The 16912-nt window shown below is 28.7% G+C and overlaps 4 protein-coding genes across 4 annotated transcripts; all 4 read right to left on the bottom strand.

Annotated features, from left to right (window-relative positions):
* Positions 1 to 45: 45 nt before the first annotated feature.
* On the bottom strand, positions 46 to 779 carry OCT59_014788 (uncharacterized protein; the record flags this gene model as incomplete). The annotated part of the gene is made up of 2 exons (XM_066150245.1): positions 46 to 254; positions 338 to 779. The coding sequence occupies 2 exons, from the start codon at positions 777 to 779 to the stop codon at positions 46 to 48; spliced, it is 651 nt and encodes a 216-aa protein (XP_066002431.1).
* A 111-nt stretch (positions 780 to 890) lies between these two features.
* Positions 891 to 1712, bottom strand: OCT59_014787 (uncharacterized protein; the record flags this gene model as incomplete). The annotated part of the gene is made up of 1 exon (XM_066150244.1): positions 891 to 1712. The coding sequence occupies one exon, from the start codon at positions 1710 to 1712 to the stop codon at positions 891 to 893; it is 822 nt and encodes a 273-aa protein (XP_066002430.1).
* Positions 1713 to 2207: 495 nt separating this feature from the next.
* OCT59_014786 (uncharacterized protein) lies at positions 2208 to 6534 on the bottom strand (the record flags this gene model as incomplete). Its single annotated transcript, XM_066150243.1, has 10 exons — positions 2208 to 2554; positions 2697 to 2843; positions 2909 to 3157; positions 3225 to 3351; positions 3414 to 3979; positions 4076 to 4157; positions 4218 to 4637; positions 4705 to 4947; positions 5015 to 6049; positions 6214 to 6534. 10 exons carry the CDS (start codon positions 6532 to 6534, stop codon positions 2208 to 2210), a joined length of 3537 nt encoding a protein of 1178 aa, XP_066002429.1.
* Positions 6535 to 9024: 2490 nt separating this feature from the next.
* On the bottom strand, positions 9025 to 10485 carry OCT59_014785 (uncharacterized protein; the record flags this gene model as incomplete). The annotated part of the gene is made up of 11 exons (XM_066150242.1): positions 9025 to 9057; positions 9143 to 9169; positions 9275 to 9312; positions 9423 to 9468; positions 9573 to 9609; positions 9711 to 9740; positions 9850 to 9857; positions 9982 to 10013; positions 10217 to 10254; positions 10354 to 10385; positions 10483 to 10485. 11 exons carry the CDS (start codon positions 10483 to 10485, stop codon positions 9025 to 9027), a joined length of 324 nt encoding a protein of 107 aa, XP_066002428.1.
* Between the last annotated feature and the right edge of the window lie 6427 nt (positions 10486 to 16912).

Here is a 16912-nt window from a genome sequence, read left to right as displayed (position 1 = left end):
AGAAAGACCTACATCAGCAAAGCTTTCGTAAAGACATAAAGTATTTTAAATTTGAAGTTTTATTGTATTAGGAATGTTATGAGAATCATTACAAATGTAATAAAGTTTCCTATTTTCAAATTCAAGGATTTGAAGTATAGCTGATTTTCTGTTTATACCATTACCTCCATTTCTTAAAGTTTTGCAAAAAAACTGAGTTACTTGTTGATGGTTTTTATTCTCAACTAGTGCACATGAGAAAGATTTCAATCCCACTTTTTATGTTTTTCAATAAATTCGTAAATGTGAAAAACAAGAACGTGCATATAAGGAGTGACATCGTTTGGTCTATATAAACCTTGAACAAAATTGTCACTATTAGGTATTCCAGTAGAAGGTGTAAGAAAAATTTTTAACCACATTTTTGCATCTCTTTTAAATATTTTAGGATCAGTGTTTGGATCCCATATGGCAGTATATAGGTCAAAAAATCCATTCCATAAATTTCTTATTACATTTGCACGTATTGGTGGTAAAACTTTATTAAGATCAAAAAATTGCAATACTTTTAACTTGTCTTGGCCCATAAGTGAAGTGAAACTCCAAAATTGACATTCTTTTTCCTGCCAAAAATGAAAATTTACTTTGATTCTATTCATTTCTTTAACTATAATTTCTCTAACAACATCGTTAAAGTAACCAGTTTCTTCAATTTCATGCAATAATAAACTCCAAAGTCTATCAGTTATACGTAACATAATGTAGAGCTTATCAGGGATCCAATTTTCTAACGATATCATATTAAATAATGGTGTTGAATGATGACCATTATATTGATTTATATTGTCTATTTGCTTTGATATTAGCCATTCTTTTTTGATATCTGATATTTCTTTTTTGGTTATTGTACATCACGGGCAAAAAAATAAGCTATTTGCTGAATTAAAACCTAAGCAAATTGTAAGAAATTTCCAGTCTGAGCTAAAATACATGTTAATCGTCCAATTAACTCCATTAATGTTTATTCCTATTTCTTTCAATTCTTGTAATTCTTCTCGAAATGAAATTGTTAATATATCTAAGGATTCATAATTTTCTAAACCAGGGTACAATACTACTGTATAGTGATAATTAGGATTATGTATATTTTCAATGTCTTCTAAGATCACAAAAGTGATCATAACATGTTTTACTTTTTTTCCAACATTTCTACCATCTCCAGAGATTCTTATGCTAATAATTGGTTTGTGAAGATTAAGAACACCTCTCTTTATTAAGTTTGGTACTATAAATTTTAATACATCTTTTACACTTCTTTTACCACCTTTTCCAACTGACGTTGTTACTTCTTCAATAACCTCTGGATCAAAAATGTCAGAACTTTCATTTGAATTTATATCCATATGTTGTGGCATTATAACTGTGTTTATCTTAATTCTATCATTCATCCGTATATTAATTTGTGTTCGTTTCTCAGCAATTGTCCATTCACGTGGTAATTCATCTTCAATTGTAGTTAATTTTCTGTAGGCATCTCGAGAAATTTGTCCATTATCAACCACCATCACCATTGCTTCATTCTTACATTCTTTTGTTATCAAATTTTCATTTACATTTACCTTAAATTTATAATTATTCACAAAAAATTGAACTTTTTCCAAAATAGGTTTATCTACAGAATTGTAATGATTTTTTGATATATTTGTAAAATCATCAAGCACTTGCTTGGTCATAGATTTAGCTCATTTAGTAAGAGTTGAATGGGAAGCTTCATTTACTGGTTTTAAAATACGTTTTTTATGTGGTTTAATTCAATATTGATGTATAGATTCTAAATGAAGCCCAAACAGAAGTACTCCTGAGGTTCATATATTAACTCCTTGATTGATTTGCTTTAAAATTGTGCAAAAAGATTATTTAATAATTAATTCGTGATCCGCCAATAAACCATAAAAATTAATTAGACAAATTTGGTGAATTTTATGTCGATCATATAATAAAAGATTCCAAATTGTAAAAATTGATCATGTTATGAGTACGACTTAAATGCGTAATACAAAAAAAAAACTCCTTATTATAATGTGACAAATCCTGAATTTTTATTTTATGAATTTAATCGAAACGATTTAAAAAAAATTTTTTGACTTTGCCTTCCCGGAATGTGAGATTCCAGGTATTTTATTGATTATTAAGAATGACGAAAAACGACAATTTTTGCCTCAAACTACTTAAAAACCAGCTATAGCTTGTTCAGATAAGTCCTTTTTGGACTTTGCGGCAAATCTTGCTATCCAATTATTAATAGAAGTTACTTCTGGAATTTCAATGTCTCGTGCTAATTCTCCGTTTTCTTGTTTTTCAACTAGTTTATCTCGCATATTATACCCATTCATTCTTCTGTTTTTGTGAACATTACCATCCAAGAAGAACCGTTCTAATAAAGCTATAACTTGAGGTGCAATTCTTTTTCCTGAACCCTTTTTACCATATTTTTGATTATGCTTTAGTGCCCAACCACATAGCAAAGGAAATGCACTTACGTTGCTGTTTGATTTACAAATATCAGACTTTTCTTCTTAAGCGATATTGAATATTTTATAATTTTTTATTTTACCTGTCATATGACGTATTGGTTATATTACCTAAGATTCCCCTTCGTTATCTATAATAGATTCTTGTTATTAGGCGCTTTTATACAATTGACTTTTTAAACTTACCAATTTTTTTGGTTTGCATTTCTTTAGCTATTTCATTTTCTAAAATTTCAATCATTCCTGCACGATTTTCTTTTTCATTTGTCATTATTCCTCGATTTTCCAATTCCTCTTGCAGTTGTTTTACCTTTAGTCGCTTTACACCAATATCTGGTAAATAAATTTGATTTATCAATTATCTGATTTTATTTGTATAATGTAATCAAGACACTTACTTGAACTATGTGGCATTGGTATCTTCCAAGAGGATTTTGATGTCGTGTGCAAGGAAATTTGAGGTTGCGGCATGTGCATTCCAGCTTTCGCCCAATTGGATATTTGATTTGGAGTAAAGGTTTTCCATTCGCCAATGTGAGGTAAGGCTCTCGCTTGTATACACCCATCTAATCCTTCTTCTTCTGGCCACCTCCATTCAAAATAATTCGAAATTCCAGGAATTGTTTTTACTTTATTTTCTTTATTTTCTTTATTATTTCAAATAGTGCGTTAAATTATGCATAAAATCAATTCTCTAACAAAAAAATTATTTACCATTATCTCTATCAGGTTCTAAATGTGCTACACGAATTCCAGCAATATCTTCAATTGCTTCTTGAATATTTTCACCATTCCTTATTTCAAATCCCAATTTAACACGCCTTTTGATTGATTGTGAGATCTATTTAATTCAACAATTAATAAAGTAAGAAAATTTTGAATAAATTTAGAACTTTTATATACCTGTGCATGATGGGAATCGATAGAGGTTTTCGCCTCTCCTGCTTCTAGAAATACCCATTTATTTACTTTTATATCGTACCATTCTTTCCAATAACTCAATATTATCATCAATTCAGAATTGTGATAATGGGGACCATTGTCCGAAATGATGCTTATCCATTCAGGCTTCTTATCAAGAACTTCTATTACCCCATGTAAAGATGAAGCAGTAAACCACGCGTCCTGCTTTGCATCACACGACCAGTGATCAAAAGCTTCAATATGGATTTGGCTGTTACTGGATTTTGTATAAACTAGAACAGAATGCAAAGACCACCCTTTTTTACCATAAAAATCTTGCTTTGTTTCTCTTGCAGTTTGTGGTAAGATTTTCATTTTATAATCTACTAAGAAAATTGCCCCCTTTTCATCTAATTCTAATATTGTTGCATTGAATTGAGAATTCAAGTAAACTTTTCTTGTTTGATGTGATAGGTAGTAGATTAGCTTTTCTTCATATATTTTCAAATCGTCAAGAGAATCCAAGCCAATAATTTTTTTGAGATCATTAAAGAAAGTAAATAACTCTTAACATTCATTACATATTTGAGTATGTAATTTATCACACGTTCCAAAAGCGTATAGCAAGCAATGATTAATGCAAGGATCATATCTGGTTGTACCATTTTCTGATATTGTGAACTTTTGTTCATATGATTTTTTAAGGTAACGTTGTAAGTTCTCAGCGCGTTGAATGAAATTATTCTAAAATTATTTAGTTAATAAGTTGTTTGTTTTGTATATCAATTATTAATCTAACTTTACCTGAATTTCCATCAAACTAACTTCTTTTTGAATTAGGTTTTTCAAATATCCAAATACTTCGTAACCATAAGTATTACAAATTGCACAAAGTCCTCCCATATCTTCACGATATTGGTAGCGATTTCCTTCCAACTGACAATAAAAGGTCGTTCTTTTTAAACCATTTGGATATGTTTCCTGAAATTTCTCCCAAAGTGCTTTTTTTGTGTTTTTTAGATAAAGAACAGGTAATTGAGTTTTGGCATCTGATTTGTAAGATGACATAATAACGTTTGCTTTGTCTTCAAAAAAAATGCTAAATTGTTCCAGTTTTTCTTGCGATAATTTAGCTACTGTTCTTATAGGTTTCTCAATTTGCTTAGCGCCTGGACCATTTAATCTAGCATATTTGCGAGCATCAAAAATTGTAGTAGGAGCGACCTATATTGGAAATTGATAAGTAAAATTGTAACAAAAAAAAAATAACTGGGTAAATCAATAAACTAACCAGTAAGTTTGTCCTAATTTCTTCATATGAAAAATCATCCGCAATTATTGATAGAATTCTTCTTTTTCCATCAATCCCTTTTTTGTTCACTTTTAAAGATTCGTTAAAACAAGACCAAAATTTATTCACAATAGGATTAGGATTGTCATCTGGGAGAGACATATCAAGAAAATTATTCTCATACAAATAGATAAGAACATGCTTATCATCAATTGGATTTTCAGCTTTAGTCCAAAATTCCTTCTAAAAAATTATTTCGTTATTAATAAAATAAAAAAAAATTTTTTTCCAAAGCAATTACATAACTCACATCCGATTTATCTTTATCAAATGGTGTAATATTAGTACATCCAACGCTACGTAGTAGTGCTTTCCAAGCACGAAATTCTCTTTCTTTAAATTGATATTCTTCTGGATATATATTTTCAAGAGCGCTATATAGTTCTATTATATTGCATTTATACTCTTTCCAGTTAAGTAAAAATTCATACCAAGGGATGCTGGCAGGGGTAAACTTATATAAATGTTGTTTATATAATTGTGTCATCATAATTTCATTGTTCCATTCATTAATTGTACAAGAAGGCGTTCGAAGAATATTCACTAGATTTTGAGTCTTTTCATGATTAATACCAAATAAAGTTTTTCCATCCCAATTTTGTAGCACTTCAATTTTTTTCCAAACTTCTTTCCAGACTTCAACTGGATTTTTTCCGCTATATTTTAATTTAATTCGCTCATCTTGGTATAAAGCCACAGAACAATGTCGCTGATGAATTTGCTGTACAAATAATGTTCGAATTTTTTCTTCACCAACTCTATAAATGAAAGAAGACAAATATCCCGGACCTACATATCCCAAATTCTCCTGATCTGAAACTCCAATCATTCCAATAAATATTTGTAAATTACCGACCATTATTGTAAATGGTTGAAAAGGAATATCATCCAAAATTCGTTTGTTAATTTCCTTATCATTAAAACCACATATTAACGGACCAGAAAATCTTGTTTTTGAACTGAATAATATGTGGTATAAAAAGTTAATCGCACCAGAGGGAGTATCGTAAACAGAACTTGTAATGCCATTTGCTTCACAAATATAACCAGGTTGAAAGGCAGCAACTGAAGTTCCTTTAACTACAGTAATTATAAAGTGAGTTTTATTAAGTGTGACAAGGGTTTTCATTTCTAAGCGTATAGGATATAATATATTGTCACGTGACTTCCACCAGAAACGTCCAAATGCTCCAAAATGTAGTTCTTCATCTAGTTTTCCTACTTTTATCAATGAAACATCATATTTTTTACACTTGTTCATTGTTATAAACGCGGTTTTTAAAGGCTAGTAATTTTAAGAAATGAGAGATTCAGACGCGAAGCAAATTTTCATATAACAATTATCACCGCCGATCATTAATAAATTTATCAAATTTTTTATGTTTCACAGGCGGATCACGAATTAAATTAAAACTAGATAGTGAATAAATAATAAAATAATATATTTACGTTATGAAATAATGTAGTCGCATCTGAAGGAGATTTACTTGAAACAACTTGATTGGAAAAATTATTACCAAATTTTACTACATATGTAGGTTTATCATTAACATAATTTATTGAACATTGAACTGTACAAGTATTTCGATTCCAAGTTGTTTGAATTACATAACCATGTGGAATTGAGTATGAAGTAGGTTTTTTGGTATAACATAATATATCTTTGGGGTATATGCCTGCCCTTATTACTTTATAATAAAAAGTACATTTATTGTCTTTCCATACTATATTTGAATTTTCAGGATAATTAGAAATTTCTTTTCCATTCATTTTTTTGAAAAGATAATCAGTTTAAAAAATAATAAACAAAAAAAATTATCGTATCAAATTAGTTTGTATTGCGTATTACAAGTCATCTCAATTAAAAATAAACAAACCGGATTTTTGAACAGACCAGATATAGTAATAAAAATATCACTTGCCAAATAAGTAATAATATGCATGACTATCATGACTATTAAAAGTAATAGCTATTTTTATAAATTTTTATTTTAAACATATTTATTTTGTAGAGGGACTAGGGAGCAGTAATCCCGCATCCAGAATAAAAATAGTTTACTATTTTTAACATCGTCTCAAAATTAATTTGTTATGCATTAACTTTGTAAAAAATAAAAAATAAAAAATTCTAAGTCTTTGGAAAAGACCTATTTACTGTAATAAAAATTTATTTTATATTTATTAAAATATTTAAAATATTATGTTTTTAAAATTTTTTCTTTTAAAATACAGTACTTTAGTTAATTAATTTTACTATATATTTAATATTTTTTTTTTGACACAATATTATAATATAAATTGAAACACAAAATAAAGTGTCTTTGGCATTTCTTTTAAATAATAAATAAAAAATAATATTTTTAAAACTTTAATATAAATATTTATATATTTTATTTTATAAAATTGCATATTAAAAACTATAAATAATTAGTAAAACATTAAAAAAAAGTATATTAATAACATAAAATTTTTATATACATAAGCTTCTTCATTCTGCTTGCAATTGAGTAAAAAACGCGAAAAAAGTTAAGTTTGAACAAAAAAAAATACAAGTTCAAACTTGAAAAAAAACATTTTCAAATCCTGGTACATCAGGCTATAAATATATGGTAAAAATATTAAACTATTTTTATCATGGGTGCGGGATTACTGCTCATTTTTTGGATTCTATTTTTTTTCATTAAGCGGTCTTTTATTCTTTTATTCAAAGAAATATTATGAATAGACGTTGGTATAAAGTGGAGGCTTCAGGTGTCCTTTTTTTTTTGTTTAAGAATGTTTACTAATGTTCTTTACTTTCTTTTTTTTTGTAGATTTTGGCCTTGGGAGACTTTAGTCTCGTGAAAATATAAAGGTATATTTGGATGCGGGGTTTTTAGAAACATTTTTAATCATGTTCCTTTATTTTTAAAAAATGGATTTTGCGTCAAATAGATTAAAACATTATGATTGGATGAAATATTTTGCTGCAAAATCATTAACACGTATCATCAGTTATCACCAATTTAAACACTAGAATAAGTGTTTAAAAATCTCAATGGGTTTTGCCTGAAAACTTTTTTTGGCTACATGAATTTTATAAATCACATTTTTTTTAAGTATGTATACTTTTATCGCAATCTATGATCAGGTCTGCTTTCATTGGAGATGATGATCGCTATGTACCTTCCTGTGAGATATGATAAAAGTACGTGATTTGAGTGTGGTGATACTTCTTACCCTTAGCTGTTAGATAGCTCAAATGAGTTCTAACAGGTCACACATATACTTGCAATTTTATTTCTTATTTTTCTATTCTCCTTACTATCCTACTATTTATTATGATGTAATTTAGTTTTTATATTCTATATATTTTTTTATTAATTTGAAAACTAGATAATGTATGCTTGTTTTGTGAAAAAATGAAAATAAATGAACCCAGCACTACATATATTACCCATTGCATCTTTATCACGTTTACGTTTCCATTCAATTACTATCTCTCCATATTTGTATTTGCTAAATGACTTTTTTGGTTTCACTGCAGAACTGGCCTTTTTGATGGTAGCTAATGCTAAAGAATTAGTTTCAGTTTTTTGATGTAATATGTGATTATCTGTTAACATCAGTAAGATTTTGGGCAGTGTATACTAGTGTTAGTTAACGCCAATTGACACTAGTGTTGTTTAACGTCTTAAAAACGTAGAAAAACTAACCCTATAATGACCAACACTATCAAAATACGCGTAAAAAAATGGCAAATTAATGTTAACCAACACGTATCATGTGTTAGTTTATTTATATTGTACAATATAATTTTTTATTAATAAACTCAATAAACAATGTGTATATTAACGCGAAAATAAATGTATTGTTTTATTATTTTATTAACACTAAATAAATTCGTATTATTTAAATATTTTAATTTCTATCTAATGTCTAATGTAAAACTGTAAAATAAATTATGAGTACGCTGAATAGCTATACATTTTGCGTATCTCCGATAATTTTGTATCACCCGGACATCTTTCCATCCACTTTGGTTTTCTATTCCTTTTTTTCTCTTTAACTCCTTTCACATACCGAAACTGGTCCATTTTTGCTAAGTCACTAAAACAAAAAATTTGAAAAAATAAGTTTCACAACGAAAGTTGTTGCAAAACCTGCCGTTTCCACAAAATTAAACATCGGACGGTACCTATAAAATAAGAGAAAGGAAAATGTAATAAAAATTTCCTAAAAAAATCAAAAGAAAGTTCCATGATGAATAAAACTTACCAATTACAAATTCCCAGTGACTTGAACTCCTGGAACCTAAAAGAATGAAAAGGAAACGTTAGAAAACGTTTCTATTAAAAAAAATATACATGATAAGTTTCACAACATTTGCGAAACTTACCCATAACCATCCAGAATCAAAAATATTCTGAAGTCTAAATAAAAGAAAAAGAAAAGGAAATGTTAGTAAACATTTCCTAATTAAAAAAATAAAAAATAACGGAAGTTTCGTAATGAAATGTATGAAACTTACCATTTCAGGACCTGTATCCAATACAGATATTCTTGAACCTACAAAAATAAAGGAGACGTTCAGTTAGAATATTTCCTAATAAAAAGTTTAAATAAAAATTAAAAAAAATTGATTTTAAAGTTTCGAAGTGAAACTCTTCGAAACTTACCATCCAGGATCCTGGTTTCAAAATTGGAATGAATTCTATTGTATACCTAAATAAAATAAAGAAAAAGGAAATGTTAGTAAACATTTCCTAATCTAAAAAAAAAGAATAAAAAAACAATGGAAGTTTCATAACGAAAAATATGAAACTTACCATTTCAGGACTCGTATCCAATACTGGATATTCGAACCTACAAAAAATAAAGGAGACGTTCAGTTAATAGAACATTTCCTAATAAAAAAAAATTTTTTTAAATTTATTATTTAAGTTTCGTAATGAAACGAAACTTACCACACCGTTTGTCCATTCCGAACACCGATCCTACAACAAAAAGGATAAAGAAGACGTTAGAAAATGTTTCCTAATAAAATTTTTTTTAAAAAAAATTGATTTTAAGTTTCGAAGAGAAAGTTAACTCTTCGAAGCTTACCATATCCACTACCATTTCCAAGATCCGAAGTTGAACATTTATAAAAAAGAAAGTATAGGAAACGTTAGTAATGTTTCCTAAAAAGAAAAAAAAAATTTTAAAAAGTTTCGAGGTACACGCTTCAAAACTTACCCTTTCGTTTTCCAAGTCGAATATGCCGAGTCCTAAAAAAAATTATAGGAAACGTTAGTTTTCTAAAATGATCAATGCAGCCACAGCACGTGCGTTTAGCTTTTAAATGCTGGGAAGGATATTTCAAAACTGCAAATGTTCGTGAAAAAACGCTATTGTGTAAATTAATGATTAAATTGAATGCAAAAAAAAAAAAATAAATTTAAAGTTTCAAAGTGAACGCTTTGAGACTTACCGTTTTCAATATTCTGAACTGAAAACGAGCCAAAGATCCTACACAAAAAAAAAATATAGGAAACGTTAGTAATGTTTCCTAATTAAAAAAAAATAATCTTAAAAAAAAAGGTTCGAAACTTTTGCGTTGAAACTTACAATTTCGCTCTGAAAGTACAATAATGAATGTCCTACAAAAAAAAACAAAGGAACGTTAGAAACATTCCCACATAAAAAAGAAATTAAATTTTATAAAAAAGTTTCAAAACGAACGCTTTTGAAACTTACCATTTGGGAAAAGGGAGAACAAAAAGGGAAGGGGAGAGTGAAAAAGAATGGGGAAATGAAATGGGAAAATGAAATGGGAAATAGGAAAACGAAAGGGTAATGGGAGAGCGAAAAGGAAAGGGTAGAATGAAAGGGAAAGGGGAAGGGGAAGGGCGAAAGGAAAGGAGAAGGGGAAAGAGAAGCGAAAGAGGGAAGGGAAAATAAAGGCCGTGAGAAAAAAAAAATAAGCTTTGCTAAAAAAAGCTTAATTTTTTTTTCTCTATACTGCAGCAGGCGCAGTTGAAGCTGCTGTAATTATTAATTCAGTATCACGTGATACACGTGATGTATAAAAATTTATAAATAGGGCCTTTCCCCGAACTTCGAAATTTTCTTTTATAACTTTTTAATAGATGTATATATGTGCTTATATATACATATATATATATCTATTAACTTTAATACTTTACGAAAAGCCCCTCCTCTATAAATAGGTAGAGGTTATAAAATACCTATGGGGGGAGAGCTATTGCTGCTCCCTCCGCCTGTTTTATAGTTATAAAAAGAGGGAGTCTTCAGTAGTAAGGTTTCATGTGTATTTATACACATTAATTATTAATATTGAACAACACAATAAACTACACTTAGTATTAAAAAATATGTATAATGTTAAAAAACACTAATAAAAATGGGTGTATTTCTATACTAAATTGCAGTATAACAAACTTCGTATTTATATATATCGCTTATTGGCATTTAACAATATGTTAAACTACATTTTGTGTTAAAAAATATGTATAGTGTTAATAAATAGCGATAACAACTAGTGTATTTTTATACTAAATTTTAATGAAACAACATTTTGTGTTTGTTTACATTGATTGATGGCATTAAACTACATTGCATATCATATTGAACTATATTATACATCAAACAACATAAAAAAACTTGTAAAATTATACATATATAACAGCATTCAGTGTTAATCATTACAGTATACAGTATTAAACAATAGGATATATCGTATTAAACAACTTCTTAATGTTAATTAACACTAAAATTATGTAAAGCAACACTTTTAAAACTTGCTGATGAAGACGACAAAGGTCATCTGATTCTGATTGTAGTATTTTATTCCCCAGTCTGTATTCCCAAATATTTGATTTAACTTCTCCTCTCCTTCTTTTCCACGAAACCAACATTTATAAACACCAGATTTCTTGGAGTAAAAGTATATATGATTTTCAAAAATTGCATGAAATTGACTTTCACTGCATGGTATTGAAACCATTTTCTTCCCAGCATTTTGAAACCATTTGGTAGTCGATGATGGATAAAGTAAATTAAGTCATTTTTAAACAATTCTGTAAGATTTGTTGGCACTACTGGCAATCCCTTTCAAAGGGTATTATATTTTCGAATAACAGTATTATGACATGTTAAGCCAGCTTTATTTTTAAAAATTTTTTTACATACACTACACTTGTATTCGTTTGTATTTGTGGATGGAGGCATAGTTGGAGGTGAAAGAGTTTGCATCTTGCTACTGCGTTAACTATTATAGTTCCTTTTTAATAATAATACAGAATTTTAATTAAGAACTGCAGATTAACTGACGCAAAACTTTAACAAGACAGAATTATTTAAATGTGATATTATGTAATGATCATCAGTTTGTCACATGTTTTCGTGGTTCAGAAATAAGGACGCATCAAAAGTTTATAGCAATCATATTCATAAAGTAAAACCCAAATAAGTTGAAAAAGTTTCAATTATGGAAGCTTACTGAGGTAGGATTTTCTTTTTTATTTACCATTATTATTGCTTTTGAAACCTATTAATCAATTCTTTTCTTTTTCTTCTTTTTTTACTATTTTATTTTATCTTTGTTTTTTTTATTCTTTTCGTTCTCAATCCTTCTTATCATCATCTTTCCCTCTCATCATCATCTTTATTTTCTCATTCCTTTCTTGTCTTTATTCTGTATTTCTTTATTATTTATTTTTCAAATCAAAAAGATGATCTTAAAATAAAAAATATTTGATTATCACATTCTATAAAGATAAAAAAAATCTCTGAAACTAACCCATGCAAGTACATTCCAAGAAATCACCAGAGAGAATTTTCTTAAAGGAAAAGAGAATTTATATATACCCACCAAGAAATTAAATTTTCGCTAGCTTCCATGGGAGGGTTTCTCAAATTTTTTTTCTTTGGCTCTTCTTCAGTAAACAGCTGCATAACTCTTTGCTGTTTGTTAATTACAAGAGATGTTTCTTCTACTTGTAGGTGCTAGAGTTGCTTTACAATCAGGACTTTAGGTAAGTAATGGAGAAGGAAAGGTTTTTTTAATTTATTAATGTTTTTTATTATATTTTAAGGACGCCCATTCTATTGATAAGAGCTCTTCCAATAGTTTCAACAATACGTAAACATCAAATCCACATGACGTTAGGTATAAGATCAATATCACTCTTTAAAAGGGGTAAGAACTTTTGAAAGAAGGATTTTGTTAGCTTCATTTCCATAATTAAACTAACTAGTCATCCATCATCTTCATTACTATCGTACTTTCTTTTATCATTTATTCAGATTGCATTACACGTTATAATTACAAAAAAAAATTTTGTGTCACTTATCAGCCCAATCAAAAATAAATAAACTGGATTTTGAACAAGCCAAATATGGTGTAACAAACAGATTATAATTTGGCAACACTAGGGGTTTTTGCAGTGCTTTTGTGCATGTTTCCACTATGTCCACTTTTGAAGAAAACTTAGATGATATTATACTAAATCTCTCATCAAATTTTTAAGAAACAACAATATCCAAATTAAAGAAGAATATTTTGATATTCTTCGCGATCAAGAAATAACCGGTAGTACCTTTTTCAAAATAACAGAAGAAACATATCGAAGTTATGGGTTGAAAGGAGGACCAGCAAAGATTTTCGTAGAGTTTGCTAAAGATTTTATGGAAAAAAAGAAAAGACCGTTTTCTTCGTACAAGACTTTAACAGACTTAAAGAGTGTCCTAAATAAGTTTAATATTTATGGTAGCAGTTTATCCGCCGTTTCTCAATTCACACCGTCTTCCTTATCACTCGCCGATGATGATGATGAATTGCAACAATGTATGAATGATATAAAACGTAAGTTGCACAACTTGGGAACTTTAATTCCTGATAGTAACGAGGCAACGCGTAATAATTATATTTTGGCAATTCTTCACGCTGCAACAGGAGAGAAACTGATAAAGAAATTAGTTTGCTTCCTCAACTTCAAATCATGGGTGATGAAAATTGTGGTCGTGTTGATTATACAATAAATATCACTTGAGGAACTGATTTGTATTACTGAAAGCAAGTAATACTTGGTTAATATAGGTTTTGTTCAAAATGTTATTCAATGTGAGAGTGCTCTACAAACTAACAGGAAAAAACATAAGGCAGGTGTTGCTCTTGGGGTTACATTAAAGCATGGCGGTTACATATAGAATACAGAAAAAAAATTTTTGGTTTTAATTTGACAAACGTTACTATCTGTTCATTGTTTTTTAGGCGGTTTTTCAAGTTTCTGGATAGAGAAGCCGTCAAGTAAAAAAAAAATTATTTTTTTTTTCAACTTTCTTTTATTTAGTTTTAACGATCATTTATACTAATTGTTCGTTTCTCTTTTTCTTTAGACATGGGAAATCTTGGTGAGAAATTGACAAGCTTGGATACGCAAATTTCAAGAGGCAATTCACGCATTAAGGTGTAATGATATTCAAAATGATCCTAACAGATCACACACATACTTGCAATTCTTTTTTCTTTCTTATTTTTCTATTCTCTTTATTGATGCAATTGAGTTTTTATTCTAAAGATCTATGTATTTGAAAACTAGACAACGTATACTTGTTTATGCCTAGCACCAAATATATTATCCATCGCATCTTTATCACGTTTACGTTTACATTCAATTACCATCTTTCCATATTTGTATTTGCTAAATGACTTCTTTGGTTTCACTGTAGAATTAGCCTTTTAAATGGTAGATAATGCTAAAGGATTAGTTTCAACATGTGATTGTTTGTTAAGAAACAAAAATTATCTGGTTCTGATTGTAATATTTTACCTTGCAAATTTCTAGCATCTTGTACTCTCTTATAATAATAATAAAAAACGTGCAATGATCCCAAATAATTATTTCCAGTTTTCTTTAAATTGTCTATTTGTCAATATCTTTGAGGTTAAGGCATTCTAGAAGAATGGTCGTGATTGTTTGTACAATACGGAAAAGGTTTTTATGTTTCTACTATTAAAAATTGTGGAAAGATTATGGGAATGACAAGCTTATCCCTATAGGAAAAAATAATCATATTGGTTAAAATGCCAAAAGACCCACCACATTATTTACCAATACGTTGTCATTAATAAAAAAGACGTAAGACAATCCTAATGTAGTTCAAACAGAAAAAAATTCAAAAGGTCTCACAATTTGTTTTCAAGTCGTCTTTTTAATTTTTATGAGGAAGGAAGTAACCCTTTTAAAAAAAAAAATATTATTTTCGTTCAAAACAGTAAAAGAGAACAAAAAGAAACGGTAATTTAAGAAATAAAATAATGTTAATGTCATCAGGACCCCAAAAAATACATATGGAAATCATAAATGATCGGTAAGATTTTGGCCTAAAATAAGCAACTTTTCAGGGCCGGAATTATGATAATGCTAGCCAGTATCAAAGCGGACAATAAAATTTAGGCCAGCACTATCTAAAAAAGGCAAGATTTTCATAAAAATTTAGGTTCTTTTTAAGTAAACTCAAATATGACCTTTTTATGTATTCTTCGGGGTCCTATGTCATTTATATAGCAAAAAAATGCTAAAAAATATATCAACATTATCAAGGCCAGAGAAAACTAGAAGAGATCTGGTATAAGACGATATTTTATAATATGCAGCATATCTGCCGATTTTGCCAATCATCAATTATGTGGTGCAGTACTGATTAAAATTGATCAAAACCTGTTCTTACGTAAGAAAAAATGTCAAAAATATATAAAAAAAACTTTTAAGGTCTCTCCCAAACTATTTACTTCTTTAACCCGAAGCCAGTAGAAGGAGTTTCTAGAAAAAAAAGGGAAAAAAATATTATAAAGTTAGTTTATAGAAAAACTTTACAAAAATCCAGAATATTTAATGATTTAACGAAAAAAAATTAACTGAAAAATAATTAATAATAAATATCAAATAGATTATAATTAAACAACTAATCAATACATAATTTAATTTCACTAAATTATCATTATTAATATTTAGAGTTATTTATTTATTGAAATTTTTTTTATAAACTATAAAAAAAAAAATAAAAAAAACAGTTCCAAGTTGTGTCTAATGTAAAATAATTACTAATATACTTGCAAAATTTCTCAACTTATTTGATGTAAAAACGGTTGAAAAGTTGATGGGAGAATTGATGGGGTGTTTAATAGGGAGTTTATGAAAGAAAAAAATTTTTTTAACGCAACTTTTTATTGAAGTAATTTCTTAATATCTGTCATATGATCATGTAGCACAAGTGTGATCATTTTTGTGAAACTTAATTACCTAATTTTTATTAAATTATTGTCAAATTCCTTAATTTAGACGAATTTTGTTAATTCTGCAGATCGGCAGATTTGCTCCCAATATGAGATTGACATTGACCACTAGATGAACCTGTAGGTTTACCACATACAGCACAAGGAAAATGTGATTTTGTCTTCCAATGAATACGACAACTTTCTGGCCTCACACAAGGACGACCACAAGGCTTTCCTGTATTATGTAAATATTCACAAGTATATTCTCTGATCATATTTATTAAGTATAAATAAGTTAAATTAAAAAAAACTTTACATGATATAAAAATTATGTCTACCCAAGCTATACCAGCTAAGCCAACATACCGTGAAATTAAATCAGCTCTAATTGCTATAATTAAAGCAGGCATTCTTTACAAGAAACCAAAGGATAGTAAATTCATGTTATGTTACAAACAAAGGATAACTAACTTGCATCAAGTAGAAGAACCAGAAAATTTTGTTCTTGAAACAGCACAATTTATTCTACCTAATGAGACAAAGTATCAGCAAATCTTGGAAAATTACAAGACCTGGTATAGCAGAAAGCCAAAACTTTTGTCTGCTATTAATAAGCTATACAGGTTATACTACGAATTGGCAAAAGACTACTTTCTCACAGACTCCCAAGCAGATGATGAGGTAGAAGACTATCTTAATTCATAAGCACCTATTGTGGTGGAAGTTCTGTATCATCTGGTATAACCAAAAGTTCTTTCCTCACAAAGGATCTCTCTGATTCTTTGCCATCATCATCAATAAGCCAGTACAAAACTGGTTGATTTTTCTGTGTTAAAGACATATGGATATAGTAAGGTTGCTTGTCTAAACCTCTTCAAAATCCTA

The sequence above is a fragment of the Rhizophagus irregularis genome, chromosome 22 (assembly GCF_026210795.1).
Source record: "Rhizophagus irregularis chromosome 22, complete sequence".
In the NCBI taxonomy this organism is placed as follows: Eukaryota; Fungi; Glomeromycota; class Glomeromycetes; order Glomerales; family Glomeraceae; genus Rhizophagus; species Rhizophagus irregularis.
Note: the sequence above shows the minus strand (reverse complement) of the source record. Positions and strands in the feature narration are given on the sequence as shown.